Source organism: Mobula hypostoma, chromosome 4 (genome assembly GCF_963921235.1).
Source record: "Mobula hypostoma chromosome 4, sMobHyp1.1, whole genome shotgun sequence".
Lineage (NCBI taxonomy): Eukaryota > Metazoa > Chordata > Chondrichthyes > Myliobatiformes > Myliobatidae > Mobula > Mobula hypostoma.
This window is the reverse complement of record NC_086100.1, coordinates 19970933-19998233: the sequence shown is the minus strand read 5'-3', so window position 1 is coordinate 19998233 and position 27301 is coordinate 19970933. Positions and strand designations below refer to the sequence as shown.

Below are 27301 nucleotides of genomic sequence, written 5' to 3'. Positions count from 1 at the left end.
TTTTGCTTCAAAACATCGTTGAAGTACAAATCAGACAGGCCTTCACATGGCAGACATTGGACCTATTATCTCTGGAAAAGAGTCACCTAACTCATCCTACTTTTCTGCCTTTTGTTTCCCTTTCCAACTCCCATTCCAGACATTCCACTGAACTTGCCTCCATCTCAGACCGTGAATTCCAGATCACGTACAGCTATGTAAATAGTTAAATGTTCTCAGTTCTGATTTGGCTCTTCAGCCAACCAGTTTCTCCTGATCATTTGTGGACAACCGCTTAGTAAAATCACCAGTGAGAGATGCAAATTGTCTTGAGAAAAGAAAAGCAGCATTCAGGTCATTAAATTACTTCAGTTCCAAATTGCCCTTACTTCCATCAGACGTAGCTCTATGAAGTACTCAACTCTATGCAACATATCGATGCAGCTACAAAGAAGGCACAACAGCGGCTATATTTCATTAAGAGTTTGAGGAGATTTGGTACGTCATCAAAAACACTCGCAAGTTTCTACAGACATACAGTGGAGAGCATTCTAACCCAGGCTACTGTGGGAAGCGAAGGAGGAGATTGCTGAGCCTCTGGTAATGATCTTCGCATCATCAATAGGGACGGGAGAAATACCAGAGGATTGTAAGGTTGCAAACGTTGTTCCTTTGTTCAAGAAAGGGAGTAGAGATGACACAAGAAATTATAGACCAGTGAGTCTTACTTCAGTGGTGGGCAAGTTATTGGAGAAGATACTGAGAGGCAGAACTTATGAGCATTTGGAGAGACACAATCTGATTAGGGATAGTCAACATGGTTTTGTCAAGGGCAGGTCATGCCTTATGAACCTGATTGAATTCTTTGAGGATGTAACAAAACACATTGATGAAGGTCGAGCAGTGGATGTAGTGTATATGAATTTCAGTAAGGCATTTAATAAGGTTTCCCATGCAAGGTTCACTCAGAAAGTAATGTGGCATGGGATCCAAGGAGACCTTGCTTCTTGGATTCAGAATTGGCTTGCCCACAGAAGGCAAAGGGTGGTTGTAGATGGTTTGTATTCTGCATGGAGGATGGTGACCAGTGGAGTTCCGCTGGGATCTGTTCTGGGACACCTCCTCTTCGTGATTTTTATAAATGACCTGGATGAAGTAGTAGAAGGGTGGGTTTGCTGATGACACAAAAGTTGGGGATGTTGTAGATAGTCTGGAGGGTTGTTGGAAATTACAACGCAACGATTATAGGATGGAGAACTGGGCTGAAAAGTGGTAGATGGAGTTCAACCCAGATAAGTGTGAAGTGGTTCACTTCAGTAGGTCAAATTTGAGCTCAGAATATAATATTAATGGTAAGACTCTTGGCAGTGTGGAGGATCAGTGAGATCTTGGGAGCCCATGTCTACAGGACACTCAAAGCTTCTGCACAGGTTGACAGTGTTGTTAAGAAGGTGTATGGTGTGTTGGCCTTCATTAACCGTGGGATAGAGTTCAAGAGCTGAGCGGTAATGTTACAGCTATACAAGAGCTTAGTTAGACCTCACCTGGAGTACTGTGTTCAGTTCTGGTCACCTCACTACAGGAAGGATGTGGATACTAGAGAGAGTACAGAAGAAATTCAAAAGGATATTGCCTGGATTGGAGAGCATGCCTTATCAGAATAGGTTGAGTGAACTTCTCCTTGGAGCGACAGAGGATGACAGCTGACCTAATAGAGGTGTATAAGATGATGAGAGACATTGATCATGTGGATAGCCAGAGGCTTTTTCCCCAGGGGTGAAATGGCTAACATGAGGGGACATAGTCTTAAGGTGCTTGGAAGTAGGTACAAGGAGGATGTCAGAGGTAAGTATTTCACACAGAGTGGTGGGTACATGAAATGCACCACCACCGACGGTGCTAGAGGCAAATACAAGAGGGTCTTTTAAGAGACTCTTAAATAGGTACATGGAGCTTAGAAAAACAGAGGGCTACGCAGTAGGGAAATTCCAGGCAGTTTCTACAGTAGGTTACATGGTTGGCACAACATTGTGGGCCAAAGGGCCTGTAATATGCTGTAGATTAATATGTTCTATGTTCTAACTGGCTGCACACCATCTGGCATGGACGTGGGGTTCGGGTTGGGGGTGGTGGTGCTACTGCACAGGATCGAAGTAAGCTGCAGAGAGTTGTAAACATAGGCAGCTCCGTCACGGGCAGTAGCCTTCATAGTATCCAAGACACCTTCAAGGAGCGGTGCTGCGGAAAGGCTGCCATCCACCAGAACATGCCCTCTTCTCATTGCTACCATCAGGAAGGAGATACAGAGCCTGAAGGCACACACTCAGCGATTCAAAAACAGCTTCTTCCCCTCTGCCATCTGACTTCTGAATGGACATTGAACCCATGAACACTACCTCATTACTTCTTTATTTCTAGTTTTTAAATTTAATTGAACTATTTATATACTTATTGTAATTCAGTTTTCTTTTTTCTCTCTATTGCATGGTACTGCTGCCACAAGACTAATAAATTTATGACATATGCCAATGATATTAAACCTAATTCTGATGGTTTACCTCATGACCACTTAAGGATAAATGATTAATTCGGCATTTCTAACAAACCAAGAACAAAGAGAACCCATAACATACTGTACAAAGCAAAACCACTTTGTATTGACGTTGTGAAAATGAAGTATTAAATACTCAAGACACAACTTCATAAGACTGGCTGTCACCCCCAAGGTAAATAATTGAAAACAAAAAAATAAGAGATTCTGCAGATGCTGGAAATTCACAGTAACACACACAAAATTCTGGAGGAACTCAGCCAGTCAGGCAGCATCTATGGAGGTGAACACTTTGGGCCGAAGCCCTTTATCAGGACTGGAAAGGAAGAGGGAAGAAGCTGGAGGAAGATGTGGGGTGGGGGGGGGGGAATGAGAAAGAATAAAGGCAGGCAGATGATAGGTGAAACCAAGTGAGGGGGAAAGTAGGTGGATGGGGGGGGAGAAAGGAGAAATGCTGTGAGGTGATAGGTGGGAAAGGTAAAAGGGTGAAGAAGGAGGAATCTGATAGGAGAGGAGAGTGAACCATAGGAAGAGGGGGGGGGGCACCAGAAGAAGGTCATAGAAAGGTGAGGAAAAGAGAAGGGGTAGAAGGGAGTCAGAGTAGGGATGGAAAAAGAGCGAAGGTGGAAGGGGGAGGAAATGTTCATAAATCAGAGAGATCAAGGCTCATGCTGTCAGGTTGGACATGGAATATGAGGTGTTGCTCCTCCAATCTGAGGAAACCTAGCAAAATTTTATACAAGGAAATTAACATAAGCTCTCAGAAATCTCCAAAAGCCCCAAAAGTACAGACACATTTCCATAACGTCGCACTAACCTGTTCATTCCGAATAACTTGACAGATGCACGGTTTGCAGTAAACATGGGCACAGTGTGTAATTACAGGAAAAGTTAGTGATTCCAGACAGACAGCACACTCTTCATCAGAGCCAGAGTTCAAAACTAGTTTCATCTTCTTCACCAACTTCTCCCTCAGTTCATCAGGAGTGGCACTATCTACGAGAGAAAGGGAGTGAATGAGAGGTAGAAAGGTGAGGTAGCGATGAAAAAGGGCGGGGTGCAGGGGCAGAGAAAAAGCAAGTGATAATGTAAAAACAAAAGAGAGAAGGAGAATGGAGAGACAATGTATTGAAGTTCAGTTAGTACAATTAGCAGAAATATCAATCCTTGTAACTATTTGTGCAAACTCATGCAGCAGAAACTGCAGAAGCTGGAAATACGGAACAAAACGGATTGCTGAAAGCACTCAATCAGTCAAATGTTGTTGCATGCGGAGAGAAACAGAGTCAAGTTTTCAGGTCATGGACCGTCCTCAAATAGAACTGTGTTTCTCCCCACTGACACTGCATGACCTGCTGAATTTACCAGCTTTTGTTTCTGATTGGGCCAGTGTACTTGGATGCCATATATTTGAAGAATTCAGGAAATAAGTCTATCTGGAGAATTATTAGATCATTGCACTATTTATCATAATGATATTAACTTGATACAGAAACTAAGATGTTTACAGTACTACTCCAATAACCCAGCACCAAAGGGTCTTCAGTGGTGCCGAACTAGCAGTTCCTCCGGACTATGAATGTTATGCAAGCAAACTTCTACTGCACCTTTGATTTTACATGCTTCACTCTGATACTGATGATTTTCTGGTGAATATGGCAAGTTTAAAAGAAGTGAGATATATACAAGCTAAACACTACAGATGTTGCCCGACCTGCTGAATAATTCTACCACATTGCCCCTTCCTCATGGATTTTAATAAATTGAAGAAAGACATGTCTGAACTGGTCTCCCAGTTCATTCAGGGGAGAAACCCTATCAAGAAGGTGCTCCTACCTGTAGACCCTATAACAGCTGAAGAGTTTGCAAACAGACGTGGATGACAGCACAGCTGCCTCAGCCAGACCAGGATGGCCAGAACATCGGCGTAATGTGTGAAAACTGATCCTTCACTGAAATATCTGCAAAAATAATGTTGGAATGGAGATAAGCATTAACCCTTGAAACATGTTCATTTGAGAGCAGCATGTAATGAGAGCTAGGGACTGAATTTCTCAGTGAATGAAAACACGTATTCCTGAAATGTAAAAAGACAAATATAACCAAAAATAGCCAGAACAAAAGAATAACAAGAATCAAAGAATCATAAAGCAAGGGAAGAGGCTCTTTGGCCCACCGTTTCAATGTCAACCATCCAGCACCCATCTATATTAATCCTATGATCGACTCCTGATTCATAAACTCCTAAGTGTTAGTGATTCAACAGCTTGTCCCAAAAGTTCCTAAATGGTGTGAGAGACTGCCTCCATTAGTTCAAAATTCAAAATACAGTTATCACCGTATATGGTATTTCATTATACAGTACTCTGAGATTTACCTTCATGTGGCCACTCAAAGAAATACAATAGAATCAATAATGTATGTTACAGGCCTGGTAAAATTACCTCGCACTCCAATAGTATATCCTGAAAAATGGAGACCAAAACTGTACACGCCTCCAAGCTTGTCGGTATACCCAAGTGATTACTTCTGGGTGAAAAAGGTTGCCTCTAAACTTCCTATCCTTTAACCTAAATCTAGGTTGTCCCATTTTAGTTAGCTGTTTTAGAAAAGCTTCCTGCTGTCTACCTTATTTATGCACCCCAAGGTTATTACAATGTTCGAAATAAGTACAAAAGCAATTAGAAACAAACTTCCTGTCATCTGTTCCCAACAATGAAAAGAAAAGAAAACTAGATTCACATAGCGATTTAAAATATACTAGGTAAATGGGAATAATTATCAAGAATTCTTGTTGGCCATATAATGCAGCTGGGTTGACGTAATTCCTCTATTGTGGCCCATGTGCCCACACTGTCTGTGCCAACCATGATACTAAACCCATCTGCTTACACATGGTCTCTCACTCCATCCTTTTGCCCGTTCATCTGCATGTTTAAATGCCAGTATTGCATCCGTTTCCCCCACCTCACCTGGCAGAATATTTTGTTTATACCATCCATTTTATAAACAAAATGCCTTTGCCCTCTTACATCTGACACTTACACCCTGGAAAATAAACTCTATCTACCCATCTGTGCTGTCATAAATTTTGTACAGGTCACCTCTTAGCTTCTGATGTTCCCGAGAAAATTATCTGTGTTTGTCCAATCTACCTTTATAGCTAATCCAGGCAATACCTCTTCTAAATTCTCTCCAACATCTTCACGTCCTTCTCCTAGCATGGCAACCAGAACTGAACATCACTCTCCTGATTTGGCCTCACCAAAGTTTCATATAGCTGCAGTGTGACTTCCCAACTTTTATACTCGAGGACTTCCCAAATTTTATACACGATGCCATCACCTGGACCTTGCAAGATCCCCCTCTAATCGTGCCAGTTGTGCTGAGGCCCTGGTCCAAGTGGGAAGGACGGCCTGGTGTTTAGAGAATTTAACGCCGGGCCACATGGCCAGATGGACTGAAAAGGCAGGGTATAGGGACTAGAGGCAAGGGTTGGGTCTGGCTCTCCTCCGTTCTCTTTGGCACTGAGGCCGTGGCATGCTCCAACTGCTCCAGGCTTAAAGCCCGCAAGCTTTGCAGTGATTTGCCCCACTGTGTGATGAACTGAGACTGAGGAAATGGGCCTACTGCAGCTGTTCCATCCTTTCAGCTTATGGCTTCAATTTCATTCTGAATGCTGTTGCTTGCTTTATTGTTTGCATGATTTGCTTTTTTCCTCTCTCTGCTCATTGGGTGTTAAGTCTTTTTTTTAAATTGGGTTCTTTTGGGTTTCTTGTTTTGTGGCTCCCTGTAAGCAGACAAATCTTGAGGCTGCATAATTTATACATACTATGATAATGCATGTACTTTGAAGGCACTTTGGTTTTCCCACACATCCTAAAGATGCGGGTCAGTAGATTAAATGGCCACTGTTGATTGTCTCTAGCTGTAAATTAGAAGTAGAATCTGAATGTTGTTGATGGAAAGGTGGGGAATAGTAAGTAGGATTAGTGTAAATGAGTGCTTGATGGTTAGGACAGACATGACGGGCCGAAGAACCTGTTTCCGAGCTGTATGACTTTCTTCAGTTCGCCCTGAAAATATATTGACAAATTTCAGGACTCCAAATTTCAGTTCTTGTACACTCTAACTTATACACTCTCTTAATTGCTGTCAACTCTATATAATTCCCATAACTAGGAAATAAAAGACTATTTGGAAAATATATTGGATCAACTACAAATGCAACCTTACCAAAACTTGCCACTTCACTGCTCAAAGTTACAATGCAAATAAAAGATCAGCATCTTAAATGTTCAAGGTCTTACATGGAACAAAATGTGGAAAAGCAGCAGTATTAAAATCCTACAAAAAGTAGTGGATATGCTCTAATCCATCATGGGTAACACCCTCCCCACCACTGCGCATATCTACAAGGAGCGTTGTCACAGGAAAGCAGCATCCATCATCAGGGACCTACTCCACCCAGGTCATGGTCGCTTCTTGCTATGGCCATCAGGAAGTATGGCACACCCACAACCACACCACCAGGTTCAAGAACAGTTATTACCCCTCAACCATCAGGCTCTTCAAGCAGTGGAGACAACTTCACTCAACCTCACCTGCCCCATCACTGAACTCTTCCCACTATGGACTCACTTTCAAGGACTCTTTATCTCATGTTCTCAATATTTACTGTTTACTTATTATTATTTCTTTTGTATTTGCACAGCTTGATGTCTTTGCACATTGTTTGCTGGTCTGTCCTGTTAGGTGCAGTCTTTCATTGGATTTACTGAGTATGCCTGCAAGAAAACAAACTTCAAGGTGGCATACAGTGACAGATATGTACTTTGATAACAAATCTACTCTGAACTTTGAATACTAACCAACACCCACTCTCCCAAGCATTCCTGGATCCTCACCTGCCAATAATGGCTCGACCTTCATTCTTTACGGATTCATATATTTGCTTCTCCTCGTCAGATAGCGTGATATGTTGAATGAAGACCTTGCGTGATGGCAGCTCGATTACAGGCCTGCCATTTACTTTGCTGGTTTTGGTCCTTCGCAATGTGATGTTGTTTATCAATGCTTGTAGCCGCCTGAGGAATGAACATACAAACAGAGGAGGTAGGAAGCCTTCTAATTTCCATATGGTTAGATGTACCTAAAAGCAGGGGGACATTACACGGAGATGGTTTGGTTTCAATTTCTCTGGATTATTGGATACCATTAAGAAGGTTCACAGGAACAGAGTCTTTATCCCAGGGAACCAAAAATTAGATGACATGATTTTAAGGTGAGAGGGGAAATGTTTAAAAAGGGACTTGAGGATAACTTCTTCACAGGGTGAGAGAGCACAAGTCCGGGTATTTTTAGCGTTTTTAAGGGGTACAGGGGTTTTTTATAGAATATGACGAATAAACAGGAATAGGATACTAGGATGGTCAAAGATGGGAGGGTGAAGTGTAGGTTTGTGTATATATATGTGTGTGTGTGTGCGCGCGTGTGTGCGCACACGCGCGATTGGGTGAAGAGATTTAGAATGTATGTTTAGTGCACATTCTGGAGCAGAGGGTGGCGGTAATGCACCATTAAGATGGATGCCAACCGCCGTTAAACAAGATACAGACAGAACTTCTTCACAGACAGTGGTGTATATATGGAACAAGCAGCCAGAGGAAGCAATAGAGACAGGTGTAGCAAGAACATCTAAAATACCTATGATCATGTGCATAGGTAGCTAAAATTTAGATGATATGGGCCAAATGTGGGAAAAGATATGCATCTTGGTCGGCATGGACCAATTGGGTTGAACAGCTTTTTCTTTTCTGTATCATATCACGAGGCTGACACATGAAGAAAGGCTGAGCAATTTATATCTATGTTCACAAGAGTATAGGAGAGGTGGTCTTACTGAAATACATTTATACTTTATTGTCGCCAAACAATTGGTACTAGAACGTACAATCATCACAGCGATATTTGATTCTGCGCTTCACACTCCTTGGATTACAAATATTAAATATTAAAGCTATTAAAAATAGCTAAATTAGTAAATATTTTTTAAAAATTATAAATCATAAATAGAAAATAGAAAAATGGGAAGTAAGGTAGCGCAAAAAACTGAGAGGTAGGTCCGGATATTTGGAGGGTACGGCCCAGATCCGGGTCAGGATCCGTTCAGCAGTCTTATCACAGTTGGAAAGAAGCTGTTCCCAAATCTGGCCGTACGAGTCTTCAAGCTCCTGAACCTTCTCCCGGAGGGAAGAGGGACAAAAAGTCAGTTGGCTGGGTGGGTCGTGTCCTTGATTATCCTGGCAGCACCGCTCCGAGAGCGTGTAATTTATTGAGATACAGGGTGCAGTAGCCTCGAGCTGCGTCGCCCCAGCAACTCCTGATTTAACCTTAGCCTAATCATGGGACAATTTACAAAGACAAATTAACCTACTAACCAGTACAACTTTGCACTGTGGGAGGAAACAGGAGCACCTGGAGGAAACCCACGCGGTCAAGGAGAGAACATACAAATTCCTTACAGGCAGCAGCAGGAATTTGACCTAGGTCCCCAGTATTTTAAAGTGTTGTGCGAACCACTATGCTATACAAGGCCTAATGGGGGATTGAAGAGTTGATCCTGATGGAAAGTTTCCCATTTCAAACAGAGATAAGAAGAAATTGCTCCTTTCGGAGGGTTTTGACTCTTTCCAGTACTCCATCTCTGTGCAGGTGCAATAAAGGTGAGGGATGTGGGGAGAGAAAACAGGAGAGGAGTGTTAACGCAAAGCTTTGATGAGTCATGGAGTGGTGGAGCATGCTCAAGGGACCGGTCATCTACTTCTGTTCCTTTTGCTCCTTACTTGCCTCGCATTCTCCAGGTGGAAGAAAATTTCAAACTCTAAAATTAAGTATCTCCCAAATTCTCTTTTTTTGATATTTTGTTATTATGAGAACTAATTTAGAATTCTCCCTGTGTGGAAGAATGGGCATTGTCCACGGAAGTGGATCATCCAGAAGTTATCTGTTCCCAGATCTCAATGCATCAAGAAATTTATAAAGCTACAACTGCTCCATCTGAAGATTCAGGATGGATGCACAGTTAGATTACGAAAAGTAATGGGTAAAAACACACACACCCCCCAAGTGAAACTGTTCCCTTCCAACTTGAGTAATTCCCAGCCCTTATCCACCCTCCCCAATTCCAGGTTACTGCACTCAAGTACTCAGCCTTGTGTTCCTTACAAACAATATTGGATCCCTGTTCTTTCACACTGCTCCCTCTCCTGATCATTATGGTCTCATCCTCTGGCTAACCTTTAGGCCAGCCCCTTGCTCAGAAAGCATACGCAATTTCTCCTTCACTATACATAGTCTTTACCCACCCAAGATTTTTATCCCTCGATCTCCACCAAATTTAATTTCAAAAACACCTACTTGAGGCCATGTTCATCCCCCATGGTTACAGGGCGTTGTATTGTCCGATGCCACCACTGTCTGTCTGTAAATGGTTTCAGCTTCAGGAAGGAAAGAATTGACCACAGATCTTTCAAGGAATTTTGTATTGGAGTACCTGCAGTAAGAATAATACTGCATTAACAACTGCACATCTCACAAACGGTATTCTGTATTAAAAGCTGCTTTGAAAATAATAGAACAGAAAACACTATAGTACAATATAGACCCTTCGGCCCACACTATTGTGCTGACCTTTTAACCCATTCTAAGATCAATCTGACCCTTCCCTCCTACGTAGCCCTCCATTTTTATTTCATCCATGTGCCCACTTAAGAGTTTCTTAAATGCTCCAAATGTACCACCACCCCAGACAGGGCATGTTATGCAGATCTCGGTTTATTGTACAGGAACCCTGACTAGCTGGAAGACTCTGCACAGAATTAATGCCATACCACTAACGGAATCAGGGAATAGATAAAGGAAGTGGAGCGGCCAGGGCTTCCAAAAAATTCTGCCAAATATTCGGGCACTGAATTAGAATCAGAATGAGGTTTATTATCACTGACAAAATTTGTTGTTTTGTGGCAGCAGTACAATGCAATACATAAACACTTACTCCAAATTAACATAAAAAATACATATTTTTTAAATTTAGTGCAAGAAGCGAGCAAAGTAGTGAGGTTGTGTTCATGGACTGTTCAGAAATATGATAGATAGCAGAGGGGAAGAAGTTGTTCCTAAAATATCGAATGCATGTCTTTAGGCATTTGTGCCTCCCATCTGATGGTAGCAATGAGAAGAGGGCATATCCTGGACGATGAGGTCCTTCACAATGGGTACTGCCTTCTTGAATACGTCCTCAAGATCTGGCAGAATGCTCAGGCTCAGTACTATGTTGAAGCTGAGCTCTCCAACAGGCTTCAAATACATGATCAAATTTAACATTTCAGAGGAGAGGTGTGTTGAGAGGTTCACAATGTGGTTTCATCATCAGGCAATGAGTTGATATTCTGAAATCAAATAAAACTGAAATCTCCTAACATCTGGGCCCAACTTTACAAGGGTTGCACGGACTTGATGAGATGAGTGGCCGCCTCCTCAGTCATAATCACTCTGTATGTTATATTCAGATGGCAGGTTATTCAATCAGTTTTTCATGGGAATCTACGATATGACAGAATTGGCAAAGTAAATTTGATGCACGTAACTTTTACCAGCCGTAACATTTACTACCAGATAAGAAAGTTAGTGAGAAAGGTTGAGGGAAGAGGCAATTAAAGTATTCTTTGTCTTGATTGTTATCCACCTTGTCTATAGATGGCAGTGCACCAAGCAGATCTCCTGTACTTGGAGTTCTCATTACCCCCATTGCAGAAATGTTGAGTTCGTTTCTAGGCAAATGAACATAACCTTCTCAGAGACATTTAAGAATGGGCCTTTCACCTATTTTTAAATCAGCCAATGATCCAAAAGCTGCAGTGGTCTCTGTATAGAATATGAGATCTTTAGGAACTAGGTCAAGCATCACAACCTTAATACGTCAGAATAACCAATAGAGATGAGTCAAGCAGAATATTTACCAGGAACAGCATGTTAGAATATTTAATTTAATATTTTAAAATCCAAATGTTAATTTTCAGTGCCAGAAAGGATGCCCGTCTATTGTCAAGACTTGTTGCACCATTAAACACTAAGTTACAATCAGAAAGGATGAGTGAGAACCTTTACTAATAAATTTGATGTGCATCAAAAAAGTACAGTGATTTTTGCACTGCAATTTTATGGCATGTACTTGGCATGATGCAAGTGTGCAACCTTGAACACCAGGGCACCTTGGGCTTCTACTTTATTATCTACATAATTAACTGCACAGAGGGGCCACAGAAGTTTCTGCTTAATAGTGGAGAGCACGTGATAGCAAGATCACCATTACAGCTCCAAGTCCACTCAGAAGTCCTTTCCATGGTACATGTCCCCCGACTCTACCTGTTAACACCCATCTTCTCTCAGCCTTTAGAGTGAGTGCTGCTTTAGTCTGCTGGGCATTTGGGTTTCGGATGGTATGGCCCTCATCCAGTACCACACGGAGCCAGTTCACCTTGTGCAGTGGGCTGGCACTTCCACTCTGTCAGAGTAAATTAACAGTAATTACTACAAAGAAGAAAAAAAATCACCACTGCTTGTTTACTGTTCTTGGATGGAGCACCATTTATCTATTAAATAGCTTCAGCACAGCCATACAATATAGTAATTAATTCACAATGTTCAAAATAAACTAAGAACTCCAACTTTAGGACACAAGCTAATTGTCTCAGAAATCTTTTTACTATCAATATGAAATACACAGAAATATTCTGCATATTACCCCGGGCATAAATACCATGAAAACCAGCTTTTTGTAGCAGCAGCAAAGTACATTGCAAAAGAAACTCAGGGTTGCACATGGTGACATATACGTACTTTGACAATAAATTTACTTTGAACTATTAAAGCCAAGTTTTCTTAGCATTCTGAACCTCTTACTGAAGAATGTAACATCATTTTAAAACACCTCAGTCTCTGGTTTCAACTTCTGAAGCCTATTATTCAATCTTTGAAGTATCTCTTTAAACCTCACTTTTAATTAGTTTAAATCTGTATCCTGGGGCTATTAGCATAACATAATCTCATGTAATGGCCTAGATTTTAGTGTGAATGACAAAGCAATGGCACCTCTCTCACTGAAGAAAGTTACCCACAGAGATACAGCTGAAGTCAAGTTTATTGTCAAGGGTATTCTTATCCCAAGTATAAATGCTATGAAAATTAGCTCTCAGCAGCAGCAGCACAGTCCATGACAAACATAAACTCCACATCTTAAATTAACACTCAGTTTTGGCATGCATCAGATTTTGCTATTTCATTCACATAAAAAATATTTCTTCTTCTCTCACAGTTCCCAACCTGCTGTCTATGAACCCTAGGTTAACAGTAGGGATCCACGGCATAAAAAAGGTTGGGAACCCTGACTTAGAGCCATTTGTATGATGTGCCCAATTACACATTATACAGATGCACTACATAATAATCTGAACAAAAACTAACGATTTTGTGTAAAGATTTAAAACTATGCTGACAGAAGAAAATTTTCATCCCAACCCTCTTAATTTTCACCCCTGTGACTGAGGCAGAGTACAATGGGAAGCTACTTCTATTACAGCACTCCTACATTATTAATTCTGCAGAAAAATTGCATTTATCCCTGCTCATCATCTTAACCCAAATGGGATTTATCAAAACATGCCTGAGCAGTTTACAAGAGCTCATTTCCTATTCCTTTTACAAGATCAGGTAATAATATCCTGGAGCTTCCTGCTATTATATCAGTGAAGTTCCATTTGCTATTATAAGCCTGTGAAGTGACAACAGGTGCAACAGTTGACGTGTGAACCCTGGTCTGCGTTTAGCATTACAACTGGATCAAGATGAACAAAGCTGAACAGAATTGCCCTCTCCATTTCCGAGACTAGATAATAACCTCTTAAGTTACACTCACAAAATGCTGTAGGAACTCAGCATGTCAGGCAGCATCTGTGGAGGGAAAAAAAATCTTCATCAGACTGATGTCCTGATGAAGGATCTCAGCCCAAAGCATCAACTGCTTATTTCCCTCCACCAATGTTGCCGGAATCGCTGAATTCCTCTGGGTGAGTGGGGGAGGGGTGTCTCTCTCTCTCGCTCTCCCAAGAATCTCTTGCGTCGATAATAAGCACTCATCTTCTCCAGCAACGGAGCTGCCTACCTCTATCTCCACCTCCAATGTTACTGAAATTCATTCATAGTATCCGCCCCTTCCTTAAACATCATCTATGCTCGACTTTTCCAGTCCCATCTCCTATTTTCATTGGGTACACAGATACCTTTGTCTCATCTTGCAATTTCAGAATATGCACTGTTATCTGGCACATGCCAGTCTTGACTGGTGCTCTTAAATTAAGAACTGGCCCTAGTGCTCCCCTGATGCCTCCCCTCCACTGGACTAATGCTCCCTGAAATACCAGATACTAGAACATGCCAGGTAACAGCAACCTTTTAGTGTAACTACATTGTAAAACTCAGATAATCTGTTGTCTGGCAATCCCCATATGGCTCATTTGATTATGTATCTCCCATTCGTTTTTAACTCTTTGGGTTCCATTTCCTACACTTCTATTAAATCCTCCGTGGCCCCATTCCCCACACTCCCTCCATTTCCACCAGCTCTTGGTCCCCTTGGAAAATTTATTACAATTTTGTGCAAAATGAGTAAAAGAAAAGAAAATCAAGGAAGAGTTGAGAGTACAAAAATAAGTAACATCTAATTTTCCAAAAAATTCTGCTTGTCCAGCACCACTAAAATCTCAGTGATACTGGATTAACTGTACTTTAATGTGGTGTTGCCTCCCAACTCCTATTCTTCTTTGCATTACTTTTTTTTTATTGTACTTATAATAATTGGTCATGCCTGCATTGTACTCCTGCCACAGAGCAACAAGTTTCACGACATATGTCAGTGACAATGAACCTGATTTTGATTCCTCTATTTGTAAATGTTTGATTTCTTCTGTAAACACCACTTATTCATCTCAACTCTGTAACCTTATCCAGTCGTACAGTTTCTCACTCTGAAACCTCTGCTACACCACTATCTTTCACTCCACTGTGGTGAGACACACCTTTGAGTCTAGAATTCTATATCTCTCTATAAACCTCATAAAAGGCCACTGTTTTCAAAGTCATAAGTTTTGCTTTCTTTCATTACCTTGTACCTCTAGGAAATGCACTGGGGTAAATTCCCAGGATAAAAGGTGCTACATATACTCAGTGGCCACTTCATTAGGTACAGCTGCTCATTAATGCAAATATCCTCATGTGGCTTCAACTCAATGCATACAAGCATGCAGACATGGTCAAGAGATTCAGTTGTTGTTCAGACCAAACAACAGAACGGGGAAGAAATGTGATCTAAGTTACTCTGACTGTGGAATGATTGTTGGTGCCAGTCGGGGTAGCTTGTGTATTTCAAAAACTGCTGATCTCCTAGGATTGTCATGCATAATAATCCATAGGGCTCACACAGAATTATGCAAAAAACAAAACACATCCAGTCAGTAGTGAGAGCAGTAAGCGTAAAGGAGTTGGGTGTTTACTGTTCTGGTTAACGACGGATGGTGCAATCCGGGTCATATTATGATCGAGGAACGTGTTTGTAGACTGGATATTGAACTTTTTACTGTTGGACTTCAGCCACATTCCACTGAGATACAACACTGGGTGGCACGGGAGGTCATTCCTGCCTGTGGCCATCGAACTTGCAGCTCCTTCCATGGAGAGTCAGACACCCTGAGCCAATAGACTGGTCCTGGACTTATTTTCCATCTGGTATAGTTTGCATTTTGTTGTTTGCCTGTTTGTGGTTTTTGTATTGCTATATCTATGCTCTATTCTTGGTTGGTGCAGCTGTAATGAAACCCAATTTCCCTCGGGATCAATAAAGTATATCTATCTATCTATCTAGTAGTTCTGTGTGCGAAAATACCTTTTTAATGAAAGAGGTCATAGCAAAAATGGGCAGACTGCTTCAAACTGACAGGAAGGCAACAGTATCTCAAATAACCACGCATTACAATAGTGGTGTGAAGAAGAGCATCTCTGAACACACTACACATCGAACCTCGAAATGGGGTACAGCAGCAAATGGCCATGAACATGCACTCAGTGTTACCTAATAAAGTGGTCACTGGGTGTAAGTGCAAACAAGTTATTACATCCGAGGACAAGACTATGAATTCAATGAGAGGTCATTCCAGATTCCAGCCAGCTTTTACTGAATCATAAAAAAGGAATCACACATAAGGAACCCATTCAGTCCATCCTGACTGTCTATAAAAGTAACCCAGCTGGTCTCTGTCCTTTATCCTACTCCTAAAGCTCTGCAGGTTCGTGCGTTGGGAAGGATTAGTTCAGTTCAACATGTGTTTCAAGTATTTCATTCAGCTTTCACAGGTGCAAAACTTGTGCATTCTCAAACTGGAACTCAGCTAGTCAACACATACCCCATAATCAACTGTTAGCGTGTTGTAGGTTGTCAGTACCACATCTTGTTCTGCGAGGAACGCTGCAACCTTATTTCGCTCAGAACCGTAATAAAGGTACAAGTTCAGTTTCACATCAGGACGCATATGTCGGTCAAACTGATCCTGAAAGAAAGATTCAAGTTATTCCTATCAGTTCAACCATGCACTTTAGAATAATAGAAGGCAACATTGTCGAAAAAGACCCACAAGTACTCACAATCCAGTTACCAAGCACAGAGAGTGGACACACGATCAGAGTTGATTTAGCCGTGGTGCCAAATGCTGATTTAGCCTTGGTGCCAAATGCTGACTTAATGTTGGTCTGGACGCTGGCACAACCTGAAGGAAAACAAATTGCAACAATGATTCCACACACCTCATTCTTGCGCAAATTTCCATTGCACTAACTCAGCTCAGGCACTGTGCATAAAAAGTTTTAAAGTCAAATACGGTCCTATAAAATGAATACGGGTTTGCTACAGATTCACATGAATGAAAAAAAAATGGAGGGCTATGTGAGAAACAAGTGCTAGATTGATTTTTAGATAGGTTGAACAGCCTATACTGTTCTATGTTTAATGCCACCTGCAAGATCACTTACAATGGACAACTGCACCTTCAGCTGCTAAGAACCCAAACTCTGGAATTCCAGCTCCGTCTCCTCTTCTTTGTAACAATGGCTAAATCTTAACCTTTTATCCAAGCTTTGACCTGCTGTTGTCAAATGGTGTTGGGTACAGTTCATTACATTCCTGTTAAGTGCAAATGGGATTTTGCAGAGGCCATCTACTTTAATTCCACTTCCCATTCTGACATGTCCGTCCACGACCTCCTCTACAGTCACAATGAAGCCATCTTTGGGTTGGAGAAGCAACGCTTCATATTCCGTCTGGATAATCTGCAATCTGATGGCATGAACATTGATTTTTCCAACTTCGTGTAATTTCTCCTCCCCTTCCCCTTCTTTCTCTTTCCATTCCCCATTCTGGCTCCCCTCTTACCCTTCTCTTCTTCTCACATGCCCATCACTTCCCTCTGGTGGAAACTCCTGCCTCCCTTTCTTCCATAGTCCACTCTCCTCTCCTGTCAAATTCTTTTTTCTTCAGCCCTTTACCTATCACTTCCCAGCTTCTCACTTCATGTCCCCTCTCCCAACCACCCATCTTACCCCTCACCTGGTTTCACTTACCACCAGCCGGCCTGTACTCCTTTCCCACTCTCCTTTTCTGGCTTCTTCCCCCTTCCTTTCAACCCAAAACATAAACTGTTTATTCCCCTCCATAGATGCTGCCTGACCTGCTGAGTTCCTCCAATATTTTGTGTGTGTGACACTCCTATTAATGCATTGAAGGCACTAATCCAATTAGAGTTGGTAAAAATTGTTCAAGGCGGCAGCAGATATCATAAACCTGATGTTAATTTAATTTCCTTTTCCCGACCAATAAACACTTACTCTCCTGGGGTGCCACGGTAGCACAGCGGTTAGCTTAACACTTTACAGCAGTAGCTGTAAGATTAGGGTTCAATTCCCACTGCTGCCTGTAAGGAGTTTACACATTCACCCCATAAGCACATGGGTTTCCTCCAGTTTCCTTCCACAGTCCAAAGTTCAGAGTGTTTGTGAAGAAAAAGGATTTCACAATGTATATTGTATACATTTCTCTGACACTAAACACACTCATTGATTGAAACCTATTGAATATATTGTCAAAGAACATAAATGTCACAATATATAACCCTGAGATTCATTTTCTTGCAGGCATACACAATAAATCCATACAATTTATGTAGGTCAAATACAATGGCAGAATATAGTATTAATGGCAAGACTCTTGGCAGTGTGGAGGATCAGAGGGATCTTGGGGTCCGAGTCCATAGGACACTCAAAACTACTATGCAGGTTGACTCTGTGGTTAAGAAGGCATACGGAGCATTGGCCTTCATCAATTGTGGGATTGAGTTTAAGAGCCAAGAGGTAATGTTGCAGCTATAGAGGACCCTGGTCAGACCCCACTTGGAGTACTGTGCTCAGTTCTGGTTGCCTCACTACAGGAAGGACGTGGAAACCATAGAAAGGGTGCAGAGGAGATTTACAAGGATGTTGCCTAGATTGGGGAACATGCCTTCTGAGGAGAGGTTGAGTGAACTCGGCCTTTTCTCCTTGGAGCGACGGAGGATGAGAGGTGACCTGATAGAGGTGTACAAGGTAATGAGAGGCATTGATCGTGTGGATATTCAGAGGCTTTTTCCCAGGGCTGAAATGGCTAACACGAGAGGGCACAGTTTTAAGATGCTTGGAAGTAGGTACAGAGGAGATGTCAGGGGTAAGTTGTTTTTTTTTTAAAAACGCAGAGTGGTGAGTGAGTGGAATGGGCTGCCGGCGGCGGTGGTGGAGGCGGAAATGATAACATCTTTTAAGAGACTCCTGGATGGCTACATGGAGCTTAGAAAAATAGAGGGCTATGGGTAAAGCCTAGGTAGTTCTAAGGTAGGGACATGTTCGGCACAACTTTGTGGGCCAAAGGGCCTGTACTGTGCTGTAGGTTTTCTACGTTTCTAATAATAACCATAACAGAATTAATGAAACACTGCACCAATTTGGGCATTCAACCAGTGTGCAAAAGACAACAAACTGGGCAAATACAAAAAGAAAGTAGCAATAATAATAAATAAATAAGCAATAAATATTGAGAACATGAGTTGAAGAATCCTAGAAAGCGAGTCCTTTGGTTCTGGGAACATTTCAATGATGGGGCAAATGAAGCTAAGTGAATTTATCCCCTTCGGTTCACGAGCCTGATGGTTGAGGGGTAATAACCGTTCCTGAACCTGGTGGTGTGAATTCTGAGGCTTTTGTACCTTCTTTCTGATGGCAGCAACGAAAAGGCGTACAAGTTAGGGACAGTAAGTTGTGGGCATGTTATGTTGACATCAGAAACATGGCGATACTTGCAGGCTGCCCCCAGCACGTCTCAGACTGTGTTGCTTATGGACGCAAACAATGCATTTCACAGTATGTGCTTATGTAGACATGACAAAAATAGCAAATCTTTGATATCTGCTCCCTCATCGCTTATTTTAAATATTTAGCTTGAACCTGCAACCTGCTCAGTCTCCTAGGGTACAGCAGACAATCCTTTGCAACTCCAGAGGCCCAGGTTCAAATCCAACCTCAGGCAGTGTCTGTGTGGAGTTTGTATGTTCTCCCTGTGACCATGTAGGTTTCTCCTGGGAGCTCCAGGACACTCCAGTACTCAAAGGTTAACTGCTTACAATAAATTACCCCCTCTGTTTAAGCAACTTACTTACTGACCTTTACACCGCTGGTGTTTAAGGCAGTAATGAAGGTCCATACAGTCACACACAGACATAGAAAGATTCTTCATTGCTGTTTCTGTAACAGAGTTGTTAGCTCCATCCCTGGAGCTGAACCCCCAAACCTGGAGAAGCAGTAGACCACTCAGTCTGGCCTCTACCTTTTGACCAGATTGGCATGGATGACCCTACCAAAAGCCAAAGCATAAAGCCCTGACTCCAGCCAACATAGCTCTCTGGGTCATCAAGGCATGCAAGCCACCAAACCCTACGACAAATCTGTGGTCCTCTTGGAGGCCGTTTAGGTAAGTATCAAACAGAATCAAAAGGGTGTTGACAAGAGTGTGTGAGAGAGAGAATAATATGCAGGGGTAAAGACAGGAGGTACAAGACTATGAGATTGCTCCACTGGAAGCTAGCATGGATACAATGGGCCAAATGGCCTGTTTCTCTGTCATTATAAGAACAAGATATTTAGTCCTGGTGGTACAGCGTTTGCGATCTGTTCCTCCATATGAAACATCCCTCGTGAAATATTAAGTTACAGCATTTGCTCATGTTTCACTAGCACCACCTAAAGGCAATAAAATTAATGCACATTAATTTCCTCAGGCATGTTGAAACTAGACTTTTACTCCAACGATAAAAGAACATTAAATGAAGCAACAAAGGTTAAGAGGTGGAAATACTTGAAGCAGAATTGAACAGAACTGGAGAGCTAGACAAAGATCAGGGTGTGGAAGTTATCGGCTGGATGGTATGGCATCAAGGGTGGCAATATGAACTTGAGAAAATAAAACCAGGTAGATACCTGAAAAAAAATATTACTGGCTAATGGGGAAAAAGTTCTGCTTCCGGTTTAAGTAGGTGCTGGTGAAACACAGTAATGACTTGCTGGCAGCAAACACAACTATTAACTACATTATTTTCATTCTTTATCTCGAAAACGATCACTGCATTCAATAGCCAGCAACTTCCCTCTCGGAGTTGGGCTTTTGAACTGCGTGTGCGACCTGGCATTTTTGCAGTGTGAACCGAAATCCTGAAGATGCAAGATGTGTACCAGTGGGGCTCAGACCTAAGAACAGGGAACGAACTAATGTTTGCTGCTGGAGCGGGCTTGGAGGCAACTCAGTGGCAGAACTGAGGCGAGGAGAGTCGAGAGTGTTCAGCTCACTACTCGTGAGGTTTGCTCATCTCTCCGCTGAACAGAGGCTGTGGCCTGCAACTAACCAGCTCCTGGATCAATTGTGACCGACTTCTTGGCTGTGAACTCACTTTCATGAACTTCAGTTCTGAATATTATTTGCTTACTTTTATTGCTTGCATGATTTTTTTTGCACATTGGGTGTTTTACAGTTTTTTTTAAATGGGTTCTATTGGGTTTCTTTGTTTTGTGACTGCCTGTAAGGAGACAAATCTCAAGGTTGTATAAAGTATATAGAATATGTGCTTAATTTGAATTTTGAAAAAGCAGGGCTGTGAGACAGACTGAATAGCTCTTTAGGAGACATAGGCATGAGCACACGGGGGTGAATGTGAAGTTGTCAGGGAACAAGGGAAGGCAAAGTTGTGTATTATGGGACAAGAAAAATATAAAGAACTCCATCAGTCAGGAGCAAATGGGAAAGAAGGAACTAACAGCGGAAAGTCAGTGCCAAGGGTTTTGATTTGAACAGGGGAGGATGTAGGGAACACAATAAGACAGGAACGAAGAAGGCAAAAAGAAAGCATAGGGCTACTCATTGTGTCATAATGGTTCCAATCTCCAGATAAATGACAGAACAGCATCACAAACTACATCACTGTTCAGGTCTAGGAGCTGCATTAACCGGCAGCACCAGTTCTTCTGGAATACACATGAAGGACTGTCATTTGGCCAATGGTGAGATGAAGATTCAACACTTCGAGGCAAAGGGGAGAATGAAGGATTGTGAACACACTGCACTTCACAAACCAAAGTTCAGCAAGTATTCCACACGTTTGGACAAGGTGTGGAGCAAACAAGGAGAGTGTTCAGTTCTGGGCCGAATGGCCTGCTCCTAATTTCAAAGCCCCTGCGTAAGAACAGCACATTACAAACACGGTCAGAACATGGAGCTATAAGATAGGAAGAGTCAATTAAGGTAACTTTGCCCACACAAGTGAAGTGTTACCTTTTTTCATCTTCTTTGAAATGGAACTTGAGCCGCCAAGTGCTGCAGCAAAATCAATATCCTCCATGAAGCCACACTTGAAGCCTGATTCGTCTTCAGTAACTCCTGTCATGAAAGAGATTTCATCAAATTTTCAATGTACAATGGGACAGCCACTTCAAGAGGTCGACATAAATTATTTCCTCCTACTTCATAATTAGTCCTCTTGTAAAAAGATTGTATCTACAAGGAAATATGATCACACATTGCAGAGAAAGCAAAGTAACGACAATCAAATCTAATCTGTATGTAGTATTAATAGAATTGGAACATTTTAAAAAGAATCAATGAACTGGATGTGTGTTATTTATGTAGGATATTTTCTATAGTGGAGGTGTCTAGGACCAGAGGGCATAGCTTCAGAATGCAAAGACGTCCTTTTAGAACAGAAATGAGGTGGTTCTTGATTAGTAAGGGCATCAAAGGTTACGGGGAGAAGGCAAAAGAATGGGGTTGAGAGGGATAATGCCTCAGACATTGTGGAACAGCGGAACAGACTCAAAGGGCCGAATGGACCAATTCTGCTCCCATGTCATATGCTTCCACCACAGTCTGGTTCCTATTCTATCTATAATAGGCATTGTGCAGCATGCAACAGCTGCTGGCAGTAGCCCAACACCAAGACAGCATGGGTTAACAATAGAGACTGCCACTGCCTCACAGTGGCTTGGAATAGTTCAAGAGATCAGCTTTATTTGTCACATGTACATCAAAACATACAGTGAAATGCGTCATCTGCATCAAATCAATGACGATTGTGCTGGGCAGCCCGCTACTGTCGCCAGGCCTCCAGCACTAACATAGCATGCCCATAACTCATTCACCCTAACCACTGGCCTGTCGAACGAGGGAGAAAATTGAAGCACACAGAGGAAACCCATATGTTCATGGGGAGAATATACAACCTTCTTACAGATAGTGGCTGGAACCAAACCCCAATCTTAGAGTCAACGCTGTGTTATGCTAACCGCTCGCTATTAACCATTGAGAACCTCCCTCTATAATTCCATATCATTTTGTGACACAGGAAGCCAATCAGTCCATTAAATTTATGCTTGGTTGCCAAATAATACCATTCCCTCAATGTCTATTCTCCCCACATTCTCATCAGCACTCCCCAGATCCTACACACCAGGGACAATTAACAGCAGCCAATTACCCTGCTAACCGGCATGTCTTTGGGATGTGGGAGGAAACTAGAGCACTTGGTTGTCTTCTTCACCCAGAGAGCAGCAAGTACCCAGAGGTCTCCGCTGGACAGAGTGGTGGAAGCAGAGTTGCTGACGGTATTTACAAAGTGTTCAGAACGGTAGAGCCCTGAGGACTGTGGTAGAACAAAGGGATCTGGGAATACAAATCCATAATTCATTGAAAGTGGCATCATAGATTGATAGGCTCGTAAAGAAAGTTATTGGCACATTGGCCTTCATAAATCAAAGTATTATATACAGGAGTCCTGCTGAAGGATCGCGGCCCGAAACATGACTGTACTCTTTTCCATAGATGGTGCCTGGCCTGCTGAGTTCCTCCAGCATTTTGTGTGTGTTTATTGAGTACATGAGATAGGATGTTATGCTGAAGTTGTATAAGACTTTGGTGAGGCCTAATTTGGAGTATTATGTGCAGTTTTGGTCACCTACCCAAGGGAAAGAATACAAAGAAAATTTACAAGGATGCCGCCAGAAGCATCTGAGTTACAAGGAAAAATTGAAGAGGTTAGAACTGTATTCCTTGGAACACAGAAGATTGAGGGGAGATTTAATAGAGGTATACAAAATTATGAAGGGTACAGGTAGAGTAAATACAAACAGGCATTTTCCATTGAGGTTGGGTGGGACTACAACCAGAGGTTATGGGCTAAGGGTGAAAGGTAAAAAGTTTAAGGGGAATGTGAGGGGAAACTTCTTCACTCGGAGGGCTGTGTGAAACGAGCTGCCACTGCAAGTGGTGCATGTGAGCTCATGGGAGGTAGGTGGATGGTAGGGCTGTGGTCCTCGTGCAGGTCAATGGGAGTAGATAGTTTAGATGGTCCAGCATTGGCTAGATGGGCCAAAGGGACTGTTTCTGTGCTGTACTTTTCTATGACTAGGACAATACTTATGAATATAAGGTTATAGTCCAAGTTACGGGATTAATACAAAGAAGTGGAGTGGATTAGGTGGGCCAGTTGGCTTGTTTCCATGCTGTATGACCTGCAGCAGCCCACGCAGAAACGGGGAGAACGTGAAAACTCCACATGGAAAACAAGGAGAACCTGAAAACTCCAAATAGAAACAAAAAGAACATAAAAATTCCACACAGAAAACAGTGGAGGTCAGCACTGGTGCTGTGAGGGAGCAGCTACTGCCGGCTTACTGCTGAACCACATAGATAGATCAACTCTGACTGGAGATTTGTTGGCACATTTTGGACTTTGCCAACAAATAAACAAGAGACAAGCATCCTCCTTTCACTGGACTTCTTGTAATGGCCTACCTTTCCTCTCACTGCTTGTAGATTTCCATTCTGTTTCCTTAACTGTCACAACTTTCACTGCAAAGGAACAAGAATCATATCAGCTTTTAAGATGTCCCTGCATTTAAACAGCAACTTCAGCATCACAGCATCCACCTTCCCAACATTAAAGACAATATAGTATCTGTGTGTGTAGAACACAGGAAGCAGAAAGCAGCTCATTTACAAACAGAAGGCCAAAAAAAATGAGCAGATTTATGCTTTGGGTGTTTGTTGAATGACAGGGATTGAGGTTATTGATGAGGTCTTTTAATGAAACATGCACTTGCCTTTTTTTGATGTAGTCGGGTATTCTTCATCCTTCTCAGAGTTGCTGCCGCAAGTGTACTTAATTTTCTCCTTTTTTCTCCTATATAGAAAGATGAAAGACAGATTTTAAAATATAAAAGTAGAAAAAAAAATTCAAAAGCTTCAAGTCAAAATTCATCGTCATCATTATGTGCCGTATCACGTTGTTTGACGTGGGCGATCATTGTCTATGACCACGACTGTGCCTGGCAAATTCTACAGAAGCGGTTTGCCCATTGCTGCCTTCTGGGCAGCGTCTTTTCAAGACAGGTGACCCCAGCCATTATCAATATTCTTCAGAGATTGTCTGCCTTGTGTTGGTGGTCGCATAGCCAGGACTCGTGATTATACACCAGTTGCTTGTACAACCTGCTCCCATGGCTTCGCATGATCCTTATCCTTATTTGAGAGGGGTGGGGGGGTTTGGGGTGAGGGTTAAGCAGGTACTACCTGCAGGCTAGCAGAGGGCAGGAGCGCCTTACACTTCCTTTGGTAGAGACATATTTCCACCCCGCCACCCAAAATCAAAATTAAGATGTGCACTTATATAGCCCCTTCTGATCTTAGTATATCCCAAAGCACCTGAGAGTTTCATAGGTAATGTCAATGTGTAGACACCATGTGTCCTAAGCAAGACAATGTTTGCATACAATAAAACTTCACAAATGACAATGAAAACATGAATGAATTGACTATTTGGCTGAGGGAGAAACGCTGATCAGGATGCTGGAAATATTCCTTGGCACAGCACACAACTAGCAGAGCAGATGCCTCAAAGATCCAGCGACCTGGGTTCCATCCTGCCTTTGGAGGCTTACTGTGTGGAGTTTGCTCAGTCTTACCAAGATTACATGGGTTTCCTCCCATGTATCCCAAAGATGAGTGAGTTGGTAGGTTTATTGTCCACTGTAAATTGCCTCCTGGGGATGGGGGGGGGTGGAGATACGTCTCTACCAAAGGAGGTGTAAGGCACTCCTTCCCTCTGCTAGCCTGTAGAATCTGCTTAGACCGCCAGTCAGTTACCTGAAGCCATGGGAGCAGGTAATAGAAGGTTGTATGAGCAACTGGTGCACATCACAACTCCTAGTTATGCGATCACTGATGCCAGACAGGCAATCTCTAAAGCATATTATAATGACTGGGGTCACCCATTTCGTAAAGAAGGCTGCAATGGCAAACCACTTCCGTAGAAACATTTTCAAAGGGCAAACATGGTCATGGATAGACCATGACTGCCTATGTCATACAACACAGCACATAATGACGATGATAAAATTGCCTCCAGTGTGCAGTTGAAGAGTAGAATCTGCAGGGAGCTAATGAGAATGTAGGAAGAATTTTAAAAACGTTTCAAGTAGCATTAACGTAATGGATGCTAGGTGGGCAATATTGTCTCAGTGGGCTGAAGGGCCTTTCCATACTGAATCTTTATCTCTTCATGACAGAGTCTCTTGGAATTACATATGACTGAGAGGATGAGACCTTCTATGAAAAATGCATAGCCAGCACCTTTTTCCCTGGGCAGCAATGTCCAATTCCAGAGGTGATTTGTTTAAAGTTAGTGAGGAAAGATTAGGGGAGATGTCAGAGTTATGTTTTTTTTTTAATTACACACACACGAGAATGGTGGGTACGTGGATTGCGCTGTTACTGACGGTGGCATAGGCTGATACAATAGGGACATTTAATAGACTCATAGATAGGCACATGGATGTAAGAAAAATTGAGGATTATGGGCTGCGGAGGAGGGGGTTAAGATTGATCGTGGAGTAGGTTTATACAGGTTGCAATAATATTTTGGGTGAAGGGGCCCGGACTGCGCTATACCATTCTATGTTAACATCTCATCTGGATAAGCACTGAACAGATTAAATGCTCTAGTTAACATCTCATGTAACAGAACTGATGGATTAAATGAAGGTGTTCCCAGCAGTGTGAGAATCCAGGACAGGACCACAGCCTAAAGATATGGAGTACTCCACGTAAGACTGAGATGAAGAGAAATTTCTTCTTCCAAAGCTTGGTAAAGCCTATGGAATTCTCTACCACCGAAAACAGTGAAGGTTGGAGGGATCCTCTGCAGGTACTTGCCTAGATCTTACACTCAAGTCTCTGAAATTACATGGGAGATCAAGGCTCAGAGCTAAGTGCTGTTAGTGAATCCTAGATCAGTAGGTCCTGTTTATGAAGCACCATTTGATGCAGAGTATTCTAGAAACGCAAGATTGGAGGTTGAAGTCAGAAAACTTAACAAGTTTAGAGTGCCCAAGGTTTATTTACATTTGTATTTATTAAAACATAGCTTGCCTCATTTGAATTTCAGGATTCTGGATAGTTGCTTCCAAAACATGGAAAATTATCAGCAACACATCTTCAAACTTTATTTTTCATACACACTGAAGACAAAATTCTCCTAGTGACTGAGAGCTTCTGTAGAACTGCATGACATCAAGCACCTCTGCGGGGATTAGCTAGTTTTACCTTTTTGTGTGTACAGTGGCCAAACCAAATGGAAATGAAAACAATTGCCACAGCTGGCAACCTTACGGATTTGTTATACTTGCATAATGTGCCCTTATTCCAATAGTGATCGCTCCAAAAGTCAAGGATATATATTTTGTCCTTTATTAGCAATGAGCAAACAGAAAAGATGAAACTTAAGCGTACCCAAACGCAAGCTAAGTGCGATTGAGCATTCAACAAAAGATACAACCTCCGTTGACCCCCTGCAACTTAAAAAGCATGAAGATGTAACTTATTCCCTTTGCTTTTACCACACCCCCAACTCATGTGACTAGTTACCATATTAAATGCAGAACGCAGATAGGGGACGGATGCACTGCTCCTACAGTGTGCATCTGCACATACACGTGTCCGTGTGCCTATGCATCCGTGCATGTATTCAGGGCAGTCCAGATGAATGA

General features: G+C 42.2%; 1 protein-coding gene across 3 annotated transcripts in view; it reads right to left on the bottom strand.

The window, feature by feature from the left end:
• The window catches only part of hltf (helicase-like transcription factor), an 81673-nt gene that overhangs the window by 11739 nt on the left and 42633 nt on the right, over nucleotides 1–27301 (bottom strand). For all 3 annotated transcript variants that reach the window (XM_063045384.1, XM_063045382.1, XM_063045383.1), the window contains exons 11-20: nucleotides 24359–24438; nucleotides 24051–24107; nucleotides 21537–21641; nucleotides 16283–16404; nucleotides 16045–16188; nucleotides 11957–12095; nucleotides 9950–10085; nucleotides 7438–7617; nucleotides 4367–4491; nucleotides 3348–3526 (exon numbers count right to left, since the gene is read on the bottom strand). In XM_063045384.1, the coding sequence (XP_062901454.1) occupies nucleotides 3348–3526; nucleotides 4367–4491; nucleotides 7438–7617; nucleotides 9950–10085; nucleotides 11957–12095; nucleotides 16045–16188; nucleotides 16283–16404; nucleotides 21537–21641; nucleotides 24051–24107; nucleotides 24359–24438 (1267 nt within the window). The remainder of the gene's footprint in view (nucleotides 1–3347; nucleotides 3527–4366; nucleotides 4492–7437; nucleotides 7618–9949; nucleotides 10086–11956; nucleotides 12096–16044; nucleotides 16189–16282; nucleotides 16405–21536; nucleotides 21642–24050; nucleotides 24108–24358; nucleotides 24439–27301) is intronic.